The 22836-nt window shown below is 44.9% G+C and overlaps 2 protein-coding genes across 2 annotated transcripts; one reads left to right on the forward strand and one right to left on the reverse strand.

Annotated features, from left to right (window-relative positions):
• The first annotated feature begins 10398 nt into the window (after positions 1-10398).
• On the forward strand, positions 10399-12567 carry LOC116260627 (L-type lectin-domain containing receptor kinase IX.1-like). Its single transcript, XM_031639077.2, has one exon. It carries the CDS (start codon positions 10399-10401, stop codon positions 12442-12444), a length of 2046 nt encoding a protein of 681 aa, XP_031494937.1. The 3' UTR covers positions 12445-12567.
• A 6573-nt stretch (positions 12568-19140) lies between these two features.
• On the reverse strand, positions 19141-21640 carry LOC116261566 (L-type lectin-domain containing receptor kinase IX.1-like). The gene has a single exon (XM_031640391.2). It carries the CDS (start codon positions 21544-21546, stop codon positions 19480-19482), a length of 2067 nt encoding a protein of 688 aa, XP_031496251.1. The 5' UTR covers positions 21547-21640; the 3' UTR covers positions 19141-19479.
• Between the last annotated feature and the right edge of the window lie 1196 nt (positions 21641-22836).

Below are 22836 nucleotides of genomic sequence, written 5' to 3' on the forward strand. Positions count from 1 at the left end.
CTAGCAGGTAGAAGATCATAGCAAACCGTCAAAATCAATGGCAACCACCGTTTTCATCCTACTCACTACTCAGGGCCAGTCAGTGTTTTATCAAGATCAGGAACGAAGCCAGAAAATTTTCATAAGGTGGATCAAGTCAAATTAAAGTTTTTAAATTTTGAATAGAGTCGAAATACAACTAAATTTTTTAAAAATTTACATATATTTTTTAAAAATAAATTTATATGTAAATTTTTTTTAAAAAAAAGAGGTGGGGTAGGCCCGTGCGGTCCCTACCTTGACTCCAGCCCTGGGCAAAACAATTTATAAAATCTCGCTGGATCCTCTGGCTTATCACTGCCTTCATTTTCCATTTTTCCTTAACACAGCCAGAAAAGCCGGTTCACAGACAATCTTTCGTCATGCTTTTTTTCCCTGGCTATACTAAACGAATGAAAGTTCGGACCACCAAAAGTTGAAGTCATTCTAAATTTGCTTATTTGAACTCTATTAACGCATACTCTACGTAGCTAAAATTACTATAAAAGTGACTGCACACATTCCCCATGGTAGAGGGAAGGGAAATGCACCCAAAAGGCCAACTAGAGTTTTAGTCACATAGCTGGGTCTAAAAATGCAAGAATAGCGTTGTACACCATTGGGAGATGTGTCAATGCTTTTGCATCACTTTGACTACGAACTCGAATGAGATGCAACTCCAAATTTGATGGGCAGTTGACATGAAGAATTTATCAAAACTAGACAACAGAAAAGGTGCGTTGGGGATGCAACAGTACTGCCTAAAACAACAAACTCAAAATGTGGCAGATTCAATTTTTACTACCCTCATCCTTTTTCTTGCTCTCCATCTCAGAATATCTGAGTTCCAAATGATTTTTCTCAAGAATCTTTTGGCTACAAAGTTTCAGTGCAGAAACACTGAAAACTTTGTAAACCGAGATTTTGTCTTTTCCTTTTTTAAGCTCATTCTTAAGGCAAATCCCTTCCCCCACCCCCCCCCCCTTTTTTTTCTGGTTCTCCATCCAAATATCACAAAATTAAAATCCTTGACTTTTTTTTTTAACTTTAACTTTCAAATCTAGTCTTTCAGAACTGAAGAGTGTGATAGTTGAAAACGAAAAGGAAAAGGATCATAGGCATGAATGGAAGGGAGCGTCTCTGTCGAAGCATCTACATCAAACGTCGGTGGCTTCTCACAGTAGATCAGCATTGTTGACTTGTCACCCATCTAACCATTGTTGAGTACTTCTCCCCTGAATTGCCAAGTTGCATTATGCATGTTCTAACCTAACAAGTAAAGGCTTTTTCAGACAACAATCAGGGAGATCGCTACAAGCTTATGACCAACAAGAAAGCGAATAATAAATTGTGTTTTTTCATACATTTTGATGAATTGCATGTTTCAAGAACATGTTTTTGTAGAATGTACGACGTAGAGCTGAGATTTAGAGCTGACCAGTGACATGATGCTAGAATTTGCTGTTATTTTTTTCCGCCTTCTTGCTGTTCCAAGTCTCTGATTTGAACCCAAAATCCTGTACAAAATTAGCATTTTCAAATTTGAGCCCATATCACAAGACTCTTCTTGCCAAGCAGAGTAATTACTTACTAGAATCAGAAATACAGATCATGAGTCCTAGCAAAGCTGTCTGAAGAAAATTTATCATCTTAATGTCCATGAATTTTCAAGAGCGAGAAACATCATATACTTTAATGAGAAATAAGGTAGTGTGATGTCACCAGAATTTAAATTACTAGTCAATATGGACAACTCCACTTGACGCTCAAATAAGTCGCTATATGCACAGTCTAGCAGCAAGAGAGAAAACAGAGCTACTGTGCAACCTAATAGAGCATAACAGGTTTCGAGCAGCAGGAAGAAATGAGGTTTTCTTGCTTATGAGGTTCTGGTCATCAAGAAGAATTATTCAGAAGAAACAATAACATATCAAAGGGAATCAGACGTTTCAACAGATCATGAGTCCTAGCACAGCTTATGGAAAGAAATGAATAAAAAAAAGGGGTCAGTTCTCTTCAAATCGAATGATCTTCACACCGATAATTGTTTTGAGCTACCGAGGAAGAGATGAAGATCGGTGTGGCTCTGGATACCATCCACGAAAACAGAACGAATATTAACCTGACCCACTCCTGAGCTCGAGCCCCTGGTTCGGCGAATCTCAACCCGCCTCCTAGCAATTTCAGCTTCAACCTCAAAAAGGCTAGGAACCAGGACAATCATCTCATTAATAGCCTCCTTTTATAAGCCATTGAAGATCCCTCACAATATTCGATACGTGACTAAATTTCTGGGGTGTTACAATCCACCCCCTTAAGGCACACGCGTCCGCGCGTGTGGAACCCTAGGCTAGGAACCAGGACAATCATCTCATTAATAGCCTCCCTTTATAAGCCCTTGAGGATCCCTCAAATTTCTGGGGTGTTAGTGTGTGTTGTGCACATGTAGCCCCAAATTTGTCGACACAAAAGAGGCACCATAAAAAAAACCCAAGTCCATTGCATGCCCGGAGAGAGACATGGAGAGAGACGCTAAAGGCAGCAAGAGAAAGAAAGAGAGATGAGAATAAAGACCTCACTGAGACTAAAAGATGAGGGTTTCCCCTCATCTGATTTTCGCTTGATCGTTGAAGTTTGTGATGTGAGTTTGATCGTTCTGTTTTTCCGATGTGGTGGACTCTTTGATGCATGCAATTTGTGAGACCTCACGAGGTTCTTTTCTGATTGTTTTTTTTTTTTCAACGATTTTAATCGAGGCATGGCATTGCGGTTTTCTTTTCAATACTTGCAGGGAGGTCTCTTGTATCTTCTCTGGTGAACTCAAAGGTTGGCAATAAAAGGATAGAACGCTTTACTGAGAGGAGGCACCAGTTGTTTCTGCAATCTAATTTCTTCTCCTTGTACCTGGGTAAATGGCTTTCTCTCTACTTGAAACATAATTTCTTGCAGTTCTAGAAGCTGCAATTGTGTTTTGTATGAATTGCTGCCCCCAGCTGCCCCTGCATACTATCCTAGTTGTATAAACTGCTGTCTATGTTCCTTCCCTCCCCTTGATGTTTCTACTTCCTTTTTTCTTCGCCTTTTGAAGAAAGTTTCATTTTAGGTGGGGAATCCAATTAAAACTGTACAGGTGCTCTTCATGAAGTATAGTTCCTGATAATTTGCTTTGTCACTAGAAAATAAAGAAGAGGAACACTGGTCACATTCCAAAAAATACTTCAAAGGTTTTATCTGCTACTACAATAGAGTTGGTGAATAAGGTAGAGAAGAGTAAATAGTGGGCGGTCAGTACCTAATCAGTCGGCGTGATTCGTTATTAACCATTCACGTCCAATGCATTTTCCATAGCTTCAGCTGGTAGTTACTATCAAGCAACATGTAAACCAAGCAAAAAAATCCTTTCGGTCTCAAGCATGTCATGCCTGGGGTTTAGGATGTTTGAGTTAGACGACTAAAAATTAAATCCTGTAAAATGTGAACAACGATTATGAACATTAGTTACTTTGTAAACAAAAATATCTAAATAATCTCCAAGACGGATTGAATTTAACAAGATAACAACCTTCCTATTCATTCTTATAGAAGTCTGATGAAGTGAGGGCTTCAAAAAGGTCTGGTCTCCTTGAAGCAACAGATTCTCAGCTTCATAGTTTTTCTGGTCTGGGCACACCAAAAGCAGCATTACCAACTAAACTTCCATTAAGGAGCCTAGGCACAGTGAACCCATCTGTCTTTCTTTTTGCATCTTCACACGGCAATAGAGATATGAACATGATTGTGCCTTCGACGGCCCTGAGGCTTTTGTTTTATATGTAACACCAAGCTCATGCCTTGACCTTGTGACCAAGAATGATAGTTCTGGTGAGAGAATGACAGTGAATGCAATTGAAGGAGGAGACCAATCCAAAAGAATTTATGCCTGCAGATCAAGTGTCACGCTTACCACAGTTTACAACTCAAAGGAGTAACACACCATAGCATGATAGTGACCACGTACGAGATTCAAACCCTGGCCCCTTGAGTGCGAGCTGCCTTATATAGCTCAGTTGTGCTGTGTCCTTTAAAAAAGGTCCTTTACTTGCAGCAGACAATCTCGGCGATCTCAGTAGTTCTAGCTGGTTCAATCTCAAAGCGCACAACCGCAGACATGCTTAGGAGCCGACTGACTTTTCAATACCGCGAGGTCATCTTTAACTGCACAAATGGTTCTGTTCTCAGCTCTAGAGAACATCAATGCATCATCTGCAAAGGATAGAAAGCTGTGGCATATCATATGTTAATCAGTTCAAGAACGCCAACATATAACAATATGGAAAGGGAAGTTTCGCGGACACCAACATACAAAAGAGAGACTAAATCTATGGGATTGGACAATTATTTCAAAGTCAGGAAGCGCGTGCGCCCAAAGTAGAGAACTTCAAATTCCAGAACTTTCGAAGAAGCTGGATTCACGGTTAGTCAGTATTTTTCAAAAGCATCTGAGTTTTTTTTTCAAACTTTTTTAGAGTGCACAATAAGAAAGAAAATTTTACTGAAGTTTCGCCGGCTACTAGGTCCCAAACTAATTAATTAATCACCCAGTTAGTTATATGTCCGGGCCCATGTAGAAAATGGCCCTTATGGAGGAAGATATAAAAAAAGGTCTTCTTAAGAGCACATGACTTGACTAATTTTCACATCTATGTGGATGAGGGCAGGTATGAACTCGTAGTACAGGACAAAGGTCCTGTTCACGATTTCCAACTGCATGCTCTACGCGAGATTCTCATAAGATGTCCTTTTACAAAAAACCTCAGCTGAGCAAAACTTGCCAAGGACATTATTCCGTCTCTCTAGATAAGATACTTTTAGAGGTTGAAAGAGGCATGGGACGATTATACATGCTATTTTTGGATTCAACAGTCAGACTTTGGACTTCATCAAACTAATTATGTTTAATAAAGAAAGCAAGGTTTAAGATATATATTTCAGAAAAATATGTTCTAAAAGCTCTTCATCTCACCAAGAAAAACCGGAAATGGTGAAAGATGGATATGAAGAAGAAATAATGGTCTAAATTCCGCTGATTGACAAAGTGACCAAATAAATATGAAGAAGAAATAATGGTCCGCACGCGTCAATCAAAGAATTGGGCTCTCTGCCGCCAAGTGGTGACCTGCATCCACCACCATCTTTTAAAATATCAGAAACCTCACTCAATCTCGGTCATGCTTTGTCGTGCGGCTATCGGTTTTCTTTGCTCGCCTGAGGGGGTTCGTCAAGCGCAGGCTTTGTCTTTCAGTTGGCAGTCTACTATCTTCAATTGCGTTTTCGCCGGCACACTTCAGCTGAAAGATGCTCGCGGGCTCCTCCAGGCCTTCCTCCCACCAGCGCGTTGTTGTTTTCTCCTTCTGCAGATGGGTGACTGTTCCTTGCGGCCGAGGCTCCCCAAGGTGGTCTCCGTTGGTAGGCCAGCCCCATCACCGTGGTGTGTCCCCTCTTCTCGGCGTGCTTCCAGGCTTCGTCACCTTCTCCGGTCTGTTGCTTCTATCCGAGTCAGATGGGGCCAGTGGCGGTGTCAGAGGTGTGCTTCCTTGAACGGCCGCCGGGCCGTCACGTGTTCTCGATGTCGCTTTCCTGCTTGTCAGAATGATCGTCGCCTTTTTGCGCGACGACATGGTTTTGCAGCGGTCACTGCTTCCTTCTGGGTCCAGGTTCCTCTGCAAGTTGTTCAGCGGTCACCTTCTTTGGGCGAGAGCTCTATGTTCTTTGGCTCTATCAGACTTCCTTGGCCTGGGCCTACTTGTCCTGGAACGCGGGGTCCTCCTTTTTCGGTACAGGTTCCGCAGGTTTTCCGGCCAGGTGATCCGCCGCACCAGTGCTCTTCGGTGGTAGAGCTGCCGCCTTCTCAGCTTCCGCCCTTGCTTCCCTCACCGTGGGCGCCTGCCTCTCCTCAGCGAAGGAGTCTAGCCTGCTCTCTGCCACGCTCCTCTGAGGTACCCTGCTCGCCCTTTCCTTTTCCTGCTTTGCGAGCTGGGGCTCCACGCGAGTCCACCTCGGGCTGCCCCGACCCGTTGCGAGTTGCTGCTAAGTCTGACCTTGGCGACGTCCAGTTGTCTGCACCGTCTCTTTCGGTTGCCCGCCCGTCGGCAGAGGGTCTTTCCCTTGAGGCTGCTGTTGTTGCTCGCTCTCGTCTGACTGCGGCCTGCGTTGTCTTGGCCTCTGGAGTCTCGGCACCCCCAGTAAGTCATTCTCCCTCTGTTGCCTATACGTTGCTCTTTACCTTGGTTACTGGCCCCCTATGCCCCCCCTTACACCCAGGACCTCCTCCTTTGCCTATCTGCCTTGGGTTTTTTCTGTTTCTTTTGACGGTAGCTTTAGCTCTTACTGGCCTTCCCTGCATATTCTGCTCCCTAGACTCAGTCGCTGCTCGACTCTAAACCCCACCTACCTGCCCCTCCCACCGGTTAGCCCTGCCCTCTCCCGCATCCCTTATGTTGGCTCTTTTTCCCCTGCCCTGCGGTCTGAGTCTGAGTTCACCTCTGCCCCCTCGTCCTCCCCTGTTCAGTTGTCTAGCCCCACCACGAGTCCTATGGGTCGTCACTCCCAGCCCGATAGGTTGCCACCTGTTGCCCCCTTGTTGGATGCTGAGTTGGGCATCTCCCTCCCGGATGCGCTTGACGCTCTTAAGGTCTCTCTTCCGCCTGAGCAACTTGATTTGTTGCGGTCCTCTTTTGCTGCCGCTGTGGTACCGGTCTCCCGCTCCAGCCTGGCCAGGTTGCGGCGGGAATTGCGTAGGATTGGGGCTTCTGCAGCCTCCGTCCTCCCTCCTGGTGCCGCCAGGGCGGCCAGACGTTCGTCGCTTCACGTGGTTTCCCCATGAGGGTTGCATGTTGGAATGTGCGAGGCCTCAGTGCCCGTTATCGGCGTAGGTATCTCTCTTCTTGGATCCGTCAGCATGGGCCTTCGGTGCTTATTGTGGTTGAGACCAAGATGTCTGTCATCTCTCACGCTTGTGTTCGTACTTTGTTGCGCCAACCGTCCTTTGGGTTCCTTCCAGCTTGAGGAGCAGCGGGCGGCATCCTGCTGGCTTGGTCTCCACCCCTTACAGGGGCTATTGTGCATGTCGGAAGGTACTCTATCTCTGCTTCTCTCAGCGGATTTTGGCCTAATGGTCCGGTCCTGGTTACAGCGGTTTATGGCCCTTGCGTTGGGGCTTTGCGTGGGCAGCTGTGGGCTGAGCTGCATCAAGTTCGCCAGCTTGCAGCTTCCCCTTGGTTTCTGGCAGGGGACTTCAACTGTTTGCTTAGCCCTGCTGACTCATCCTCCCCTGTCACTTCTGGCCCGTCTATGTCTGCTTTTCGATCTTTCGTTGATGAGTTTGGTCTTTTTGACGTGCCTTCGACTAACGGTACGTTTACTTGGCCTAATAATAGGAACCCTCCGATCCTTCGTAGGTTGGACCGTATCTTCCTCTCGCCTGAGTTGTTCTCTGCTTTTCCTTCATCCTCCTTGGTTCTTGGCCCGAGGCACCTGTCTGATCATGCTCCGCTGCTCTTTTCCCTTCTTCGGGGTAGAGCTGGTACCGGGCACGCCAGGTTTCGTTTTGAGATCTGGTGGCTCCGTGATGAATCCTTTGTAGCTACCGTCCCTAATTGGTGGGCTCGTGCAGTCAATGGTAGGTGGGCAGCTTTCAGGCTCTCGCGGAAGTTGCACTCCATCAGGAGGGAGGCGCTCGCCTGGAAGCGCATTTTCTGGAGCAGCAAATTTTCGGAAGTGGCCGTTTGGGATGAGGAGATCATGTCCCTTCAGGCCTCTGATAATATTTCTGCGGATCAGTCTTCCCGTCTCCTTTGTCTGCAGTGTCTTGCCCAAGAGTGGCGCATGAGGGAGTCTATCCATTGGCAGCAACGCTCTAGGTTGGGTTGGCTCGCGCATGGGGACCAGAACTCTAGATTCTTCCACTTGGCCGCCTCTCAGAGGCGCCGTCAGACGTTGCTCCAGGCCATGGGTATCGGGGGCAGGATTTTTCTTGGTGATGACATCCTCCCGGCCCTGAGCGCTCATTTCAAGGATTTCTACTCTAAACCTCTTCGCTTCCGTGCCACGCTGCCGGATTTTCACCTCTCCTCTCTCTCTGTCTCTTGTGCGATCGCTCTTGAGCGGCCCTTCCAACACCAAGAGATCAAGAACGCGGTCTGGGCCCTTGGCTCGGGTAAGGCGCCTGACATTGATGGTTTCCCAGTCGAATTTTTTCGTACTTTTTGGGAGGTTTGTAGCGCGGATGTGTTTGCGTTTTGTGATGAGTTCGCCTCCTATTCTGTTTTCCTCAAGGAATTCAATCAAGCTACCTGCGTCCTGGTGCCTAAGCGCCCTAACCCTACGGACGTCACCCACTTTCGCCCGATCTCCATCCTTGGCACGCCGTACAAGATTATTGCTAAGTTGCTCTCTATGCGGCTTGCACCAGTCATGCCTTCGGTCATTAACCTCTTCCAGGTTGCTTTCGTCAAGGGTCGGCGTCTGCAGGATGCGGTTGTCCTAGCCAATGAGGTTGTTCACTCCCTTTACTGTCTGCGGCTACCTTCATTCATCCTGAAGTTGGACATCTCTAAGGCTTTTGACTCGGTTAGTTGGGAGTTCCTTTCTGACCTCCTCACCCGTCTTGCGTTTGGTCCTTCGTTTAGGCAGTGGATCATGTCGCTTGTCACTGGGGCCCAGCTTGCGGTCTCCTTCAATGGGAAGTGTGGTGATTTCTTCTGTCTCGAGCGTGGCCTCCGTCAAGGTTGCCCGTTATCTCCCTTGCTTTTCAACTTGGTTGCTGAGAGCTTTTCTGCGCTTTTCCATCACGCAACGGTCGTTGGCTTCCTCACACCCCATTCGCTCCCCCACTTACCGTCCTTCTCCACCCTTCAGTATGCTGATGATTTTCTTCTGTTCGGCAGTGCTTCTCGCCAGCAGGTTGTGAGAACTTGGCTCATCCTTCGGGTCTTTGAGCTCATGTCAGGTCTTTCTATCAATTCCGCCAAATGTCACATCTCCTTCATTCACGCGGATCCGGCCACGGTACTTCTCGCGAAAGCTTGCTTTGGGTGTAAGGCTACTAGTCTGCCCATGGACTATCTGGGGCTTCAGATTACGTTGTCGCCTCCCGCTCCTTCTTTTTGGGATGGGGTGGAGCAGAAGCTTACGGATCGCCTTCAGTGTTGGCAGGGAAAGCTGCTTTCTCTTCCAGGTCGGATTACTTTGGCTAAGCACTGCCTCGCGTCGGTTCCTCTCCATGCTTTGTCTGTCTTTCGGCCTCCTGTGGCTGTCTTGCGTAGGTTTGATAAGCTTATTCGTAAGCTTGTTTGGGATGGTGATCGACCTTCAGATCGCCTAGCGCATTGGGATGTGGTTGCCTTTCCGCGTCTTCTTGGTGGTGCTGGGGTTACCAACCTTAGTCGGGCTTGTGAGTCTTCCCTGTGTTCTTGGTGGTGGCGGTTAGCTACTGAACATTCTCCCATCACCCAGTTCATTAGTTCAAAATTCGACCTGCCTTCCCCTAGCGTCTGGCATAGTTCTATATCTCACATCTCCCCTTCCCAGTTTTGGTCCGACATGCTTTCTGTCCTTCCTCTTTTCCTCCGCCTTGCTGACCTCTCATCGTTCACGTCCCCATCCTGGCCCCTTTCACCTACCCGTGAGTTCACTTTTTCTTCTTGCTACCTGGCCTCCTTTGGTCCCTCTGTCGCGTCACTCCCCCCCCGGTCTCTTTGGTCTCCTGGCCCATCTCCTCGAGCCATTGCTTTTGTCTGGCTTCTTCTGACTGGCCATATCAACACTTTTGATCACCTACAGCGCCTTGGCATCAGTTTGGCTAACCAGTGTCCCTTATGTCTTGTTGCGACTGAGTCTAGGGTCCACCTTTTTACTTCTTGTCCTTTTTTCTTTAGTGTCCTTGCTTCTACTTGGCCTTCCCTTATTAGTAATCTTCCAAACCCACCATTTATTCGTCTTTTCTTCCTCTTTTGTCATTCCCCCCACCTGACTGCTTCTTGGGGTCATGTCTGGAGGCCGTGGCTCATTTCAGCTTGGTGGCACATTTGGGTGGAGCGCAACAACAGGGTCATCAGGGGCACCTTCTCTTCACCAGATTCTGTGGCTCGTCTTGTGCAAGGGGATATCCAGTTCGCCATTCGGATAAAGCGCCGCCGCCTGACTGCGGTTGGGTGACTGTGCCGTTTCGTCTTTCTTCTTCTCTCTTATTTTTCTGTGCATTGTATTGTTTATTTGTTCCTCTTGCTTGCGTAATTTTGTTCTTTGCGGATTGTTTTTATATTTAGGGGACCTCTTGTCCCCAAATTTTGTTATATATTCTCATTTTATCGGCTCTCTCTATCTCTCTCTCTTCGTTCTGCAATGTCTCAGTTGCGCATCTTCTTCCCCTTCTTCCTCCTCGCCTTCATTCCCTCCTCCACCGGTCTCACAAACACCGTCAGTTTCCCTTCCTTTTCTGATGATGACTCGCGCTTAAAACGTTTCAGCGACACCAAAATCACAAACGAAGGCGCCCTTGAGCTCACCTCCTCAACGAACCAGAGTGGTGCGGCCATCTATACCGAACAAATCACTCTTTATGATTCTGGCACCGGATTTGAGGCGGACTTCACCTCCAATTTCAGCTTCCAAATCCTCCCCTTGACCAGCACCTGCACGGGCGACGGCTTTGCCTTCTTCATTGCCCGTCCCAACTGGACTCTCGAAAGAGATAATAATGGTAGAGGTCTCGGCGTCTTCAACAAAAGCTTGGACTTTGTCAACAGCCAAATCATCGCTGTAGAGTTCGACACCTACAAGAACTACTTCGATCCGAGCGCAAATCATATGGGCATCGATGTCAACTCCTTGAACTCCAGCGTGACCTCAAATTGGACGCTGGACAGGACGCAATCTTTGAACGGAACTGCCGTCGTCAGGTATAACTCGAGAATAGGGAACCTCAGCCCGCATTTGAGTTACCGGAACAACACGTTGGATATATCTCATGGCATCAACCTCACCGCTGTTCTCCCGGAGAAAGTGGTCATGGGCTTCTCAGCAGCAAGTGGATCTTGCGGGGAAGCCCATCTGATACTGAATTGGAATTTATCAGCTACCGCCCCCGCCCAGACGCCAACTCCCGCCCCCAGCCGAACGCCAAATGGTAGCCCCATCTTCACACCGAGCCCAACGGGCACGCAACATAAGACGGTCATCATTCTGGTGGCTTGTTTGGTTCCTCTACTTGTCATTATTGTGGTCATAGTTCTATTTGTTACAAGAATAAGAAAACAGAAAAGAGCAAAGTTAAAGGAGGAGCAAGGAGAGGAGGAGGAAGAGGAAGACCAAGAAGGTTTTGTGGATATAACATTGAATTTCGAGACAGGGCCGAGGAGATTCAGATATCGAGAGCTAGCTGCGGCTACCAATGACTTCAGTGAAGAGGAGAAGCTTGGGCAAGGTGGTTTTGGTGGCGTCTACCGTGGTACGTTGAAGGATACCAATGAAGTGGTGGCTGTGAAACGGTTTTCTAAAGGGTCGAGCCAGGGGAAGAAAGAGTATATGGCGGAGGTGAGCGTGATCAGCCGGTTGCGCCACCGTAACCTCGTGAGGTTGATTGGGTGGTGCCACGAGCGAGGAGAGTTCTTGCTTGTCTATGAATATTTGGAGGGGCGGAGTCTGGATTCACACCTCTTTAGCAAGAAAGATTGCGCAGTCCTGCCCTGGACTCAACGGAGGAAGGTGGTGCTCGGCTTGGCATCTGCAGTGTTGTACCTGCACGAGGAGTGGGAGCAGTGCGTGGTTCACCGTGATATCAAGTTGAGTAATGTCATGGTCGACTCTGAGTTCAATGCTCGTCTAGGTGACTTCGGGCTGGCAAGGCTGACGAATCATGGATTCGGCACGAGGACGACGATGGTAGCAGGAACGATGGGTTACTTGGCACCCGAATGCGTGTTCACAGGCAAGTACAACACAGAGAGTGATGTGTACAGCTTTGGAGTGGTATTACTTGAAATCACGACCGGTGGAAGAGCCATTCGACCAATCGGAGAGAAAGAAGCACGTCTGGTGGAGTGGATTTGGGAGTTTTACGGGCTCAGTTCTCTCACGGCGGCGGTCGATGAAAGGTTGGGATCTGAATTCGATCAACAGGAGATGGAAAGGATGATGGTGGTGGGTCTGTGGTGTGTGCACCCTGATCCTGAGAGGAGGCCGTCGATGAGGGAGGCGATTAGAGTGCTGAGTTTCCAGGCCGAGATGCCAAGTCTCCCACAAAGGATGCCGGTGCCATTCTACGCGCCCCCTCCTATGAACGAGTTCGGTTCTTTGTTCACGAGCAGCAGCAGCGGAACGACGGCAACATCGACGACGATTTCATCGATGGAGTCAGCAGAGGCGGCCCTGTTGCGGTCACAAGGGTAGATGTCTCGGTCCAGTCGCCAAGTAAAATAGATGCATGACAGATCTGCTCCACCAAGTGTGAAAATGTACTTTTCTTACAACTGTAAAAGTTAACCATGCCTTTTTACTAGAGCTTGTTGGAAATTCTGTGGACTCTACTTAAGGATACATTCCTCAGCTAAACTAAGATTCATTAGAGCTCCTCCGTAAAGTCTGTTCAATACAAGTCTTTTTCTTTATTGGAGTACGAGTCTCTAAGCCTCTGTAAACAGAGGTTTCAGACTTGTAGGCATGTGGTTTATGACAACAGAAAAATAACTGCTGGGAGATAGTCCCCCTCTAAAAGATATTTAGATGAACAAAATACAAAATGGGTGGACGATGACCAAAGCATTACCAAGAATGACTAGGAATGGGCTCCCGTTCTCCGCTGCTACCCTCCATTCACGACAGCTGTATTCCTAATAAACTGCAAAAAGAAGCCGAGAACATCCAGACACGGGTCTCCTCCTGGTGACTTGAATTTGACAAAAAACACTTTTGTGTAAGGTTGGAATGTTTGGTTAGTATGGCTCTTTTCAAGTATCTTCAATCTTTTCCCTCCACTTTTTGTCATTAGCTTGTATTAAATTATTAATATACCAGCAGACCATATCTTTTCGTCAATGTCTTCCTGAATCGACTGTAAACACCTGCTAAATAACCCAGTGCTCCCTGCTATACCTGCAAATCTCATCCCACCTGACTATAGCTGGAGGATAAGTGCCATCTCAAAGATTAATCACCCCTGTAGTGCCTTGATTTCTATTTACAAACTGCTGAAATACATGTATATTCGCTCCATGTCGATTATCGCAAGACTGGCCCCCCAAATTTACCTTGTGAACAACCATCCTGTAATAGCGTCATACCCTTCTTCCTTGAAATTGGTCATTCGTGCCTCAAGCGATTTCCCAACAACCAAATATACCAAACTCCTATGTGACAACAACATTTCCAGCAATTGTATAGAATTTTGTTTGGAATCTTTCTTCCACACCACCAGACAAACCCTGCTTGATGCTTCTGTTTCCGTTTCTGCTCAAAATATGTTCCAATTCTCTTCCACAATCTTTGTACAACAAGGCATTGGAAGAACAGATGCTGTTCATCCTTCTCTGCCGCCTTACACAGGGCACATTGGGATGCCAAACTAAAACCTAGATGCTTGATTCCAACATACGTCTGCAATGTACTTTCACAACCTAGACACTGTCCAGCAGTCTCTTCCCATCTTTATCTTGTCCCACACATGACTTCTCCATGATTCAATACTCATACGATGTCTAATCTCCTCCCAAATGCTTCTTTTTTAATCTCTCTTCAGACATTGGTCCAATCTCCATGATTAATCTCTCTCTTCAGACTGGCTGTCTGTCTTCGTAATGTCTAATCTGGGAACTTCACAGTTAACTCGAGCATTATAAATGGAGAAAACACTCTCTTCATTATCCTGCAACACATATTTTTAATTGATGTGAAAAAGAGTTCCTTGGAACAGAGAATAAAGGGATTCAGAAATTTTACATTTAGAACTTGGTGACCCCAGTTATCCTCCCAGAAGTTAGCTAGACTGCCATCATTAACCCGCCATTTGATCTTGCAGCTAATAATATACCACGCCTTCCACACCACCGAGCTCTTTTGAAATGTTATTTTAAAATAATCCACATGCTACTTCTCTTTAGATATTTATGACGAATAAAAGTAGTCCAGTTAGAGTGCGTAGTGAGATCTCTATACACAACAGAAAACGAGAGCAGCCTTGTTAGTATCAACTAATCTGCGAAGATCAACTCTCCCCTGTTTCTTTGGCCAGCACGTTGCTCCAGCTGATCAAATGTGGCTTTTTGGAGTCATTGTCACTTCCCGGTAGAAAGTTGGCACGTAAATTCTGTATTCTTTTTACAATCTGTCCAGGAATTTAAAAATTAAGACTCCAATAGTGAGGCAAAGCTGAATGGGCATGTCATAAGATAATATCCTCCTCTTCGAATGAGACTACTTGCTCTCCATTCTTAAAATAAGAGGCGACCGCCGGCCGCTAGCCGTTAGCTCATATTCCAGTGGGACAGATTTTCTCCTTGCTTACTAGCATGCCAGCTCTCTCTTCGAAGTGCCTAATAGCAGCCATTAGAGCTCCTACTTGCTGGCTGATCAGAGAATAAGAGAACGTACGTCATCTGCATATAAAATAAAGGACAATTGAAGCAGTTACTTTCCACGTTTAGGAGCTCTGATTATCCCACACAGGAGAGAGCTTAACAGAAAATGCAAAATAAGATATGGACAAGCATGTTAAGCATGCATTCCTAAATCAGCAAGTTTGTAACAATACCCAAAAAAAACATTAAAAAACGTTTTCGTTTCATCTGTCACAAGGAAAGACTAACAAAAGAGAATTACAAATTTAATTTTCATTCATTTGGTTGAATGTCAGCTAACCACAAAGAAAACGACTGATGGAAGATTGAAAATGACATGGCTCTTTCGACTGTAAAAAAAAAAAAAAATGGAAGACAAAGCTGTGAAGTTAATAATCACAATTATATATAGAGAGAAATAAGCATGCACTGGAATACATTAAATCTAATAGCTGTCACAAACAATCACAATCATTGAGTCTAACAGGGAGACGATGGTTCTGGCAAAAATCATGAGGGATCGAGCTGGATATCATAATATTACTGAAGACGTGGTCAACTCTGTCCTGCTTCAAGTAATCCCACTAAACCAATTATTTGGCTACACTTTACAACCGTAAGGATGTATGTCAACCGAGGGGCCGGATTTTTCAGATGTTGATATTTGAATTTAGGTTTGAATAGGAAAAACAAAAGTTTAATACCATACAGAAATCCAAAAGTTTCATCGGAATCAGATGCAAATCTGATTTTCAAATTAACATTCAGATCAAAATCTGACTTTTAAATCAAATCTGAATTTTATCACAATATATTATATATAAACCACTTTTCGAAATGTATGAACATTGGATATAGGACATTTACTTAAAATTAAATTTCATCCAAATCTGAATCCGATTCGATTCGATATTTTTCTAAAATATGAATCCAAATCCCATCAGATACCATTTCTTAAACCTGAATTCAATTTGATTTTTTAATGATATTGTTAATTTTTTTTCAATATCCAAAATTTTGAAGATAATTCTGCCATACATTGGATTTAAATCAAATTTATTGACATCCCTACTCAACAGGGATCGCAGGGCACCAGTTCACGTAAAATGTAAAACTGGCAGCACGTATGTGAATAGAACAACATTAGAAAGGCATCATGCTTCCCGATAAATGATCAATGCACATTTGCAATTTCACTGGAAAGAGTTCAATGTGCATGCGAATTATGAATCTAAATTAAGCCGCTGACGAGCACTCAACATTCTTCCATACTGTATATGCTGAACCAGCTGGTGAAAAAGGCCTGGTGAAGAAGAAATTAAATCTACAAAAACGAAAACTTCATGAAACCAACATTTAGGAACCATGCATGCCTTTGTACTTGATGTATTCGTTGAAAATACGTGCAGATTCTATTTGAGGAGTCTATACCGCTTCCTCTTGCATTGAGACTGTCCTAATTATCTATCCTGCATGAACAATCATTCTCATAACTTTTTACAGCAAACCTCATAACAAGTTTTATACTTAAACTTGCCGGTCGTATTGAAAGTGAAAACTTTGGAATCAAGCGTCAAAAAACACCGTAATTAACCCCTAAAGAAATGTCAGCCATATAATTGGAGCAATGTTTCGAAGGGGCATCATATTTTCTCTCTGTAGTTGATTATAAGCGGTTTCTTGAGATTGAGAGTTGTAAGGTCGAATCAACTTCAATTGCTCGTCTCTACTCGGTTACGGCCAAAAAGCCAGGGACGACTTGAGATCCAGCATGACTGGTTGGAAAGCAGACGTGCCAGTTTTCATTTTGATTCCTGTAGTTGTTATTCTTCTGTGTCATTGAATCTAGGGTACGTTCCGTCGAGTTGAAGGTGGCCTGCTGCCCACCCAAGCTCAATGTAATTTATGATTTTGAAGGCAGGAGGTGTTAGGAACAACACACAAAACTCTCCTCTTGCACTCTCAAGAGGGTGATAGAAGCAACAAGGAAGAAGACAAAGATTTATATGGTTCGGAACAATAATCTTCTAAGTCCACAGTCGCACAAATCTTTTACTATTCACTTTCAGATGAACACAGACACTCTCAGAGAGAAGACCAAAGATGAAACTGCGGCTCCCCTCACAACATAAGGATTAGGGCAAACCCGTATTTGTATAAAATGACATAAATGGCCTTACATAAGAAAAAATGACATAAATGTCTTTACAAAATGACATAAATGCCCTCACAACATAAGGATTAGGGCAAACCCGGAGTTGGATCCACGGTATTGCATATGAGAGTGCCCAGTATAGATCAAGTTCCATACACCAATATGAAGAATAAAAGGCCTTCTAGCCTCATCCGGGCTGTGGATAACCCAACCCACCCTGGCTTGACGTGGAACGGTGTTAAATGGAGTGTAAAATTTTTTTCTTTAATACTGCGTGAACGTAATGGGATTTTGTTTGAGGCGCTATATTGAGATAAAATGACAAATTTATACTGCTCCCCGTTATCCATTGAGCACTCCATGGAATTAACAGATGAGCAGCCTTTCTCGGTCGAGGAATCTACTTCTATAGAAAGAATAGCACCTTTGTATGAATTTTACATTACAACATGTCATTTCAGCTTTGCCTCACTATTGGAGTCTAGTTTTTAAAATTCCTAAAGAGATTGATAAAAGAATACATAATTTATCTGCCAACTTTCCACCATGAAGTGACAATGACTCAAAAAGCCACATTTCATCAGCTGGACCAACATGCTTGCCAAAGAAACAGGGGAGAGTTGGTCTTCGCAGATTAGTTGGTACTAATAAGGCTGCTCTCATTTTATGTTGCGAATAGAGATCTCACAAGGCACTCTAAGTGGGCTACTTTTATTCCTCACAAATATCTTAAAAGAAATAGCATGTGGATTGAAATAGCATTTCAAACGAGCTCAGTGGTGTGGAGGGCGTGTGCACAGGCGTGGTATACTATTAGCTGCAAGATCAGATTGCGGGTTAATGATGGCAGTCTAGCTAACTTCTGGGAGAACTGGGGTCATCAAGTTCCAAAATGTAGAATTCCTGAATCCATTCACTCTCTGTTCCAAGCAACTCTTTTTCACATCTATTCAAAATATGTGTTGCAGGACAATGGAGAGGGTGTTTTCTCCATTCAGAATGTTGGAGTCAATTGTCAAGTACCCAGATTAGACATTACGAAGCCAGACTGGCCAATTTGGGATCAATATCTGTTGAGAGAGATTAATAAAGAAGCATTTCGGAGGAGAATAGACATCGTGTGAATAGTGAATCATGGAGAACTCATGTATGTAATAGGATAAAGATGCGAGAGCCTGCTGGACAGTGTATGTAGGTTGTGAAGGTAGATTGCAGACGTGCTAGAATCAAACATCTAGGTTTTAGTTTCGCATTTCAATGTCCCCTATGTAAGGCGGCAGGGGAAGATGAAAAACATCTCTTCTTCCAAGGCCCTGTTGTACAAAGATTGTGGAAAAGAATTGAAGCATATTTTGAGCAAAAATGGAAAGCAAGCAGCAGCTTCAAGCAGGGTTTGCTCTGGTGGTGTGGAAGAACGATTCAAAACAAAATTCGATACAATTGCTGGAAAAATTGTTATCAGATCGGAGTTTGGTCTATTTGGTTGTTGGGAAATCGCCTGAGGCACGAACGACTTAAAGATACTCATTTTGCTGCAAGGAATATCTGGAACCACTACAAGGAAACTTTCAATGCTTTCAATTTCAAGGAAGAAGGGTATAAGGCTATAACAGGATGGCTGTTCACAAGATGCATTTGGGGGGACTGGTCATGGGATAATCGGCATGGAGTTTATATACATGTATATCAACGAGGTTGTAAATGGAAATCAAAACATTATAAGGGTGATTAAGCTTTGAGATGGCACTTATCCTCCAGCTATAGCCAGGTGGGATGAGATTTAATTGAAGGTATAGCAGGGAAGACGGTGAAATTTAATTGCAGGTATAGCAGGGAAGACTCTGTGCTTTAGCAGGTGTTTAAGGTGATTCAGGAAGGCACTAAAGAAACGATATGGTCTGCTGGTATATTAATAGAAGCTAATGACAAAAATGGGGGCAAAAGATTGACAAGATACTTGAAAAGAGTCACACTAACCAAATATTCCAACCTTATACGAAAGTTTTTTTGTCGAATTCAGGTCAGCAGGAGGAGACCCGTGTGTGGATGGAGAATAGCATTGTAGAATGGAGACCATTCCTTGTCATTCGTAGTAATGCTGAGGCGATCAGCCACCCATTTTGTATTTTGTTTATGTAAATATCTTTTGGACGGGGCTTATCCCCCAGCAGCGCTTTTTCTGTTGTCAGTAATCACATATCTACAAGAAACCACATATCTACAAGACATAGTTGCATGTTGTCAATTCGATTACTGTTGGTATTATTCTAAAGAGCCTTTTGTAGTGAGGTACCGGGGAAAATTAAAGGTGCAGTATTCCCATACCCAACTCTCGATGCATCCTAAAGGGAGTGGATGAATAACTTGTTAATATTGAAGGTGCCCAACAATCAAAGTCACTATGATCAAATATACAAATCAAATATACAAAATTAGACCGCTGAAACCTCTGAGGACTAATGACTCAGAATCCCACAAAGAATCTACGTAGGAGTCTAGGAGCTCTAAGGATCTTAGCCCGGAGAATAGATTCTAAAAATCCCGGTATAAACCAATTGATATGGGCTCCTTAAATAGAGTCCACACAAATTTCCAACGAGCTCTAATGAAAAAGGCATTGTTCCCTTTTACAATTGGCAAGAGAAGTATACATTGCGCAGCTGATAGTTGAGCAGATGTGTTATGCATCCGTTCTTCTTGGCAACTGGATTGAGACGCCTACCTTTGTGAGCCCAACAGGGCCGCCTCTGCTGACTCCATCGATGAAACCGTCGTCGACGTTGCCGTCGTTCCGCTGCTGCTGGTCGTGAACGAAGAACCAAACTCGTTCGTAGGAGGTGGCGCGTAGAATGGCACCGGCATCTTTTGTGGGAGCCTTGGCATCTCAGCCTGGAAAGTCAGTACTCTAATCGCCTCCCTCATCGACGGCCTCCTCTCAGGGTCAGGGTGCACACACCACATACCCACCACCATCATCCTTTCAATCTCTTGTTGATCGAATTCGGATCCCAACCTCTCATCCACGGCTGCCATGATTGAACCGAGCCCGTAGAACTCCCAAATCCACTGCACCAGACGTGCTTCTTTCTCTCCGATTGGTCGAATGGCCCTTCGACCGGTCGTGATTTCAAGTAATACCACTCCGAAACTGTACACATCACTTTCTGTGCTGTACTTGCCTGTGATCACGCACTCGGGTGCCAAGTAACCCATCGTTCCAGCAATCATCGTCGTCTTCGTGGCGAACCCATGATTTGTCAGTCTTGCCAGCCCGAAGTCGCCTAGACGAGCATTGAACTCAGAGTCGACCATGACGTTACTCAACTTGATATCACGGTGAACAACGCACTGCTCCCACTCTTCGTGCAGGTACAACACTGCAGATGCCAGGCCGAACACCACCTTCCTCCGTTGAGCCCAGGGCAGGACTGCGCAATCTTTCTTGCTAAAGAGGTGTGAATCCAGACTTCGCCCCTCCAAATATTCATAGACAAGCAAGAACTCGCCGCGCTCGTGGCACCACCCAATCAACCTCACGAGGTTGCGGTGGCGCAACCGGCTGATCACGCTCACCTCTGCCACATACTCTTTCTTTCCCTGGCTCGACCCTTTAGAAAACCGCTTCACAGCCACCACTTCATTGGTATCCTTCAAGGTACCACGGTAAACGCCACCGAACCCACCTTGCCCAAGTTTCTCCTCATCACTAAAGTCTTTGGTAGCAGCAGCGAGATCATTGTATCTAAATTTCCTGGGCCCGGTCTCGAAATTCATTGTCACATCAGGGGAACCATCCGTCTCCTCCTCCTGCGCCTCCTTCTCCTCCTCCCCCTCCTCTAGCTCTGCCTTTTTCTTTTTCCTCTTTCTCATAACAATCGAAATTATTGCCACCACTATAACGATAAACAGAGGAACCAAACAAGCCACCAGGATGAGGGGCATCTTATTTTGCTTCTTCGTCGTGATTTCCGGCAACTTGGGGGCAGTTTCCGGAGTCGGGCTGGGGGCGCTAGGTGGTTTGGGGACGGTAGCTGAGAAGCTCCAGGCCGTTATCCGGTGGGCTTCGATGCAATCTCCTGTCGACGCTGAGAAGCCAACGACGACGGTCTCCGGGAGGACCTTGTTGAGGTTAATGTCTAAGGATAGATTGAGAGGGGGGTTATCGTTCCCGTAGATCAACTGCGAGCTGAGAGTTGCTGCCGTCGAGTTGTACCTGATGAGGGCAGTTCCACTCAGATTCATCGACTCAACCACCGTCCAATTCGCGGTCACGTTGGATCTGTAGGAGTTGACATCGATCCCCATATGATTTGCGCTCGTATCCCAGGGGTTCTTGAAGGTGTCGAACTCTATGGCAACGATTTGGCTGTTGTCGGCGCCCGAGGTTGTGTTGAAGATGCCGATACTTCCACCATAGTTTCCTCGGTTGGGAGTCCAAGTGGAATGGGCGACGAAGAAGGCAAGGCCGTCGCCTATGCAGGAGTTGTTAACGGGAACGATTTCAAAGCTGAAATTGCTTTCGAAGTCCGCCGCAAATCCGGTGCCATTATCATAAAGCGTGATTGGCTTGTCATAGATGGCCGAACCGACCAGTTTAGAGCTGCTGGTGGTCTTGTCCAGGGAAGTGAGGTCGAGGCCTAACCGGTTAACAGCATAATCACCTGAGCAGTTTAGGCTTTGGCCAGTACAAGAGAAGGAAGTGGAATTGAAGAGGCTTGTAAGGGCGGTGGAGCAGGGAATGAAGGCGAGGAGGAAGGCCAAGAAGAGGGGCAGCTCCTGAGACATTGCAGAACAGAGATAGACACAGAGAGAGGACCAAATGGTATTAAGTTGATGGAATCGTGGTGGAGATTAATAATTGACATTGACGAAGCCAATTTGTTGACCGTGTCGATCAGCGTAATTTTGGCCGTATATAAAGATGATGGAATCCTGGTGGAGATTAATAATTGACGCCCGAGTTTCTTCTTTTGGGGGCAATTTAGACCTTCCTTTCTTTAGATCAGCCTTTCTTCCTTATTCATATGCATCTTTCACCATTTCTGATTTTTCTTGTTGAGATGAAAGTTGAGCTTTTGGATCATCTTTTTCTAAAATACATATTTTAAGAATACCTTTTTTTTTTTTTTTACATATATATATAGTGAGTCTGATTGTTGAATAAAAAAACAGCATTTATAATCGTCCGATGCGATGTCCCCAAATTTTGCTCTTGAGAGAGAGAGGGAGAGGTTTAATTAAAAAGTTAAGGTGTCCAAAAAGATATGCTGATTCCCTCTGAAAACTGAAAGTATTTTTAACTGTGATATACAACAGTTGTATATCGAGAGAATTAAAGTTTTAAAATCTAAAAAAGTCCGAAGATCATTTTTTTTGTAATGGATTACCTTGAGAATACTAGATTTGTCGTTCTATGTTAATGCAGTTGCTTGTTTTGTGCATGCATAAAAATGAATTTCCATCAGGCTGCAGTGCTAGGGAAAAAGTTTTAAGCGCCATTAAACAGGGTTCATCGTCAAGTCGTCGCTTCCTATTCACAACTTCCTCCCTATTCACAACTTCGCCCACAGCGTACTCTCTTGACAAATAATTTAAAGTAATGGTGACAAGGGGCGGAGGGAGGGGGGGGGCGCCTAGGCCATGGCCCCACCCTGGCAAAATGAAAAAAAAACTTTTACATTGAAAAAAAAACATTACTTTTTAATCACTCTATGTATTTTGTAGATTTAAATTTAGTTTGGCCTTACCCAGATGGACTGTCTTACTCTTTCAACCTCTACAAGTCTCTTATAATACTAGAGAGAGAGAGGAAAAAATGTCTTTGTTGGCTACCTCAAGTACTCAAAAGAAATAGGTGCCCTCGTCCTGTATTGCGACTTGCGAGTTCATACCTGCGCTCCTACGAAGTCTTTCTTTTTTGTCTTTCTCCAAAAAAGTTAAGGGCCATTTTCTACATGGGCACGAAAACATAACCAACTGGGTGATTAATTAAATTAGTTTGAATCCTAGCTAGGAAACCAGATGATTTAAGATTGCCAAGTGATCGTGCACGCCAAAAAGTTTGAAAAAAAAAAA

Source organism: Nymphaea colorata, chromosome 9, assembly GCF_008831285.2.
Source record: "Nymphaea colorata isolate Beijing-Zhang1983 chromosome 9, ASM883128v2, whole genome shotgun sequence".
In the NCBI taxonomy this organism is placed as follows: domain Eukaryota; kingdom Viridiplantae; phylum Streptophyta; class Magnoliopsida; order Nymphaeales; family Nymphaeaceae; genus Nymphaea; species Nymphaea colorata.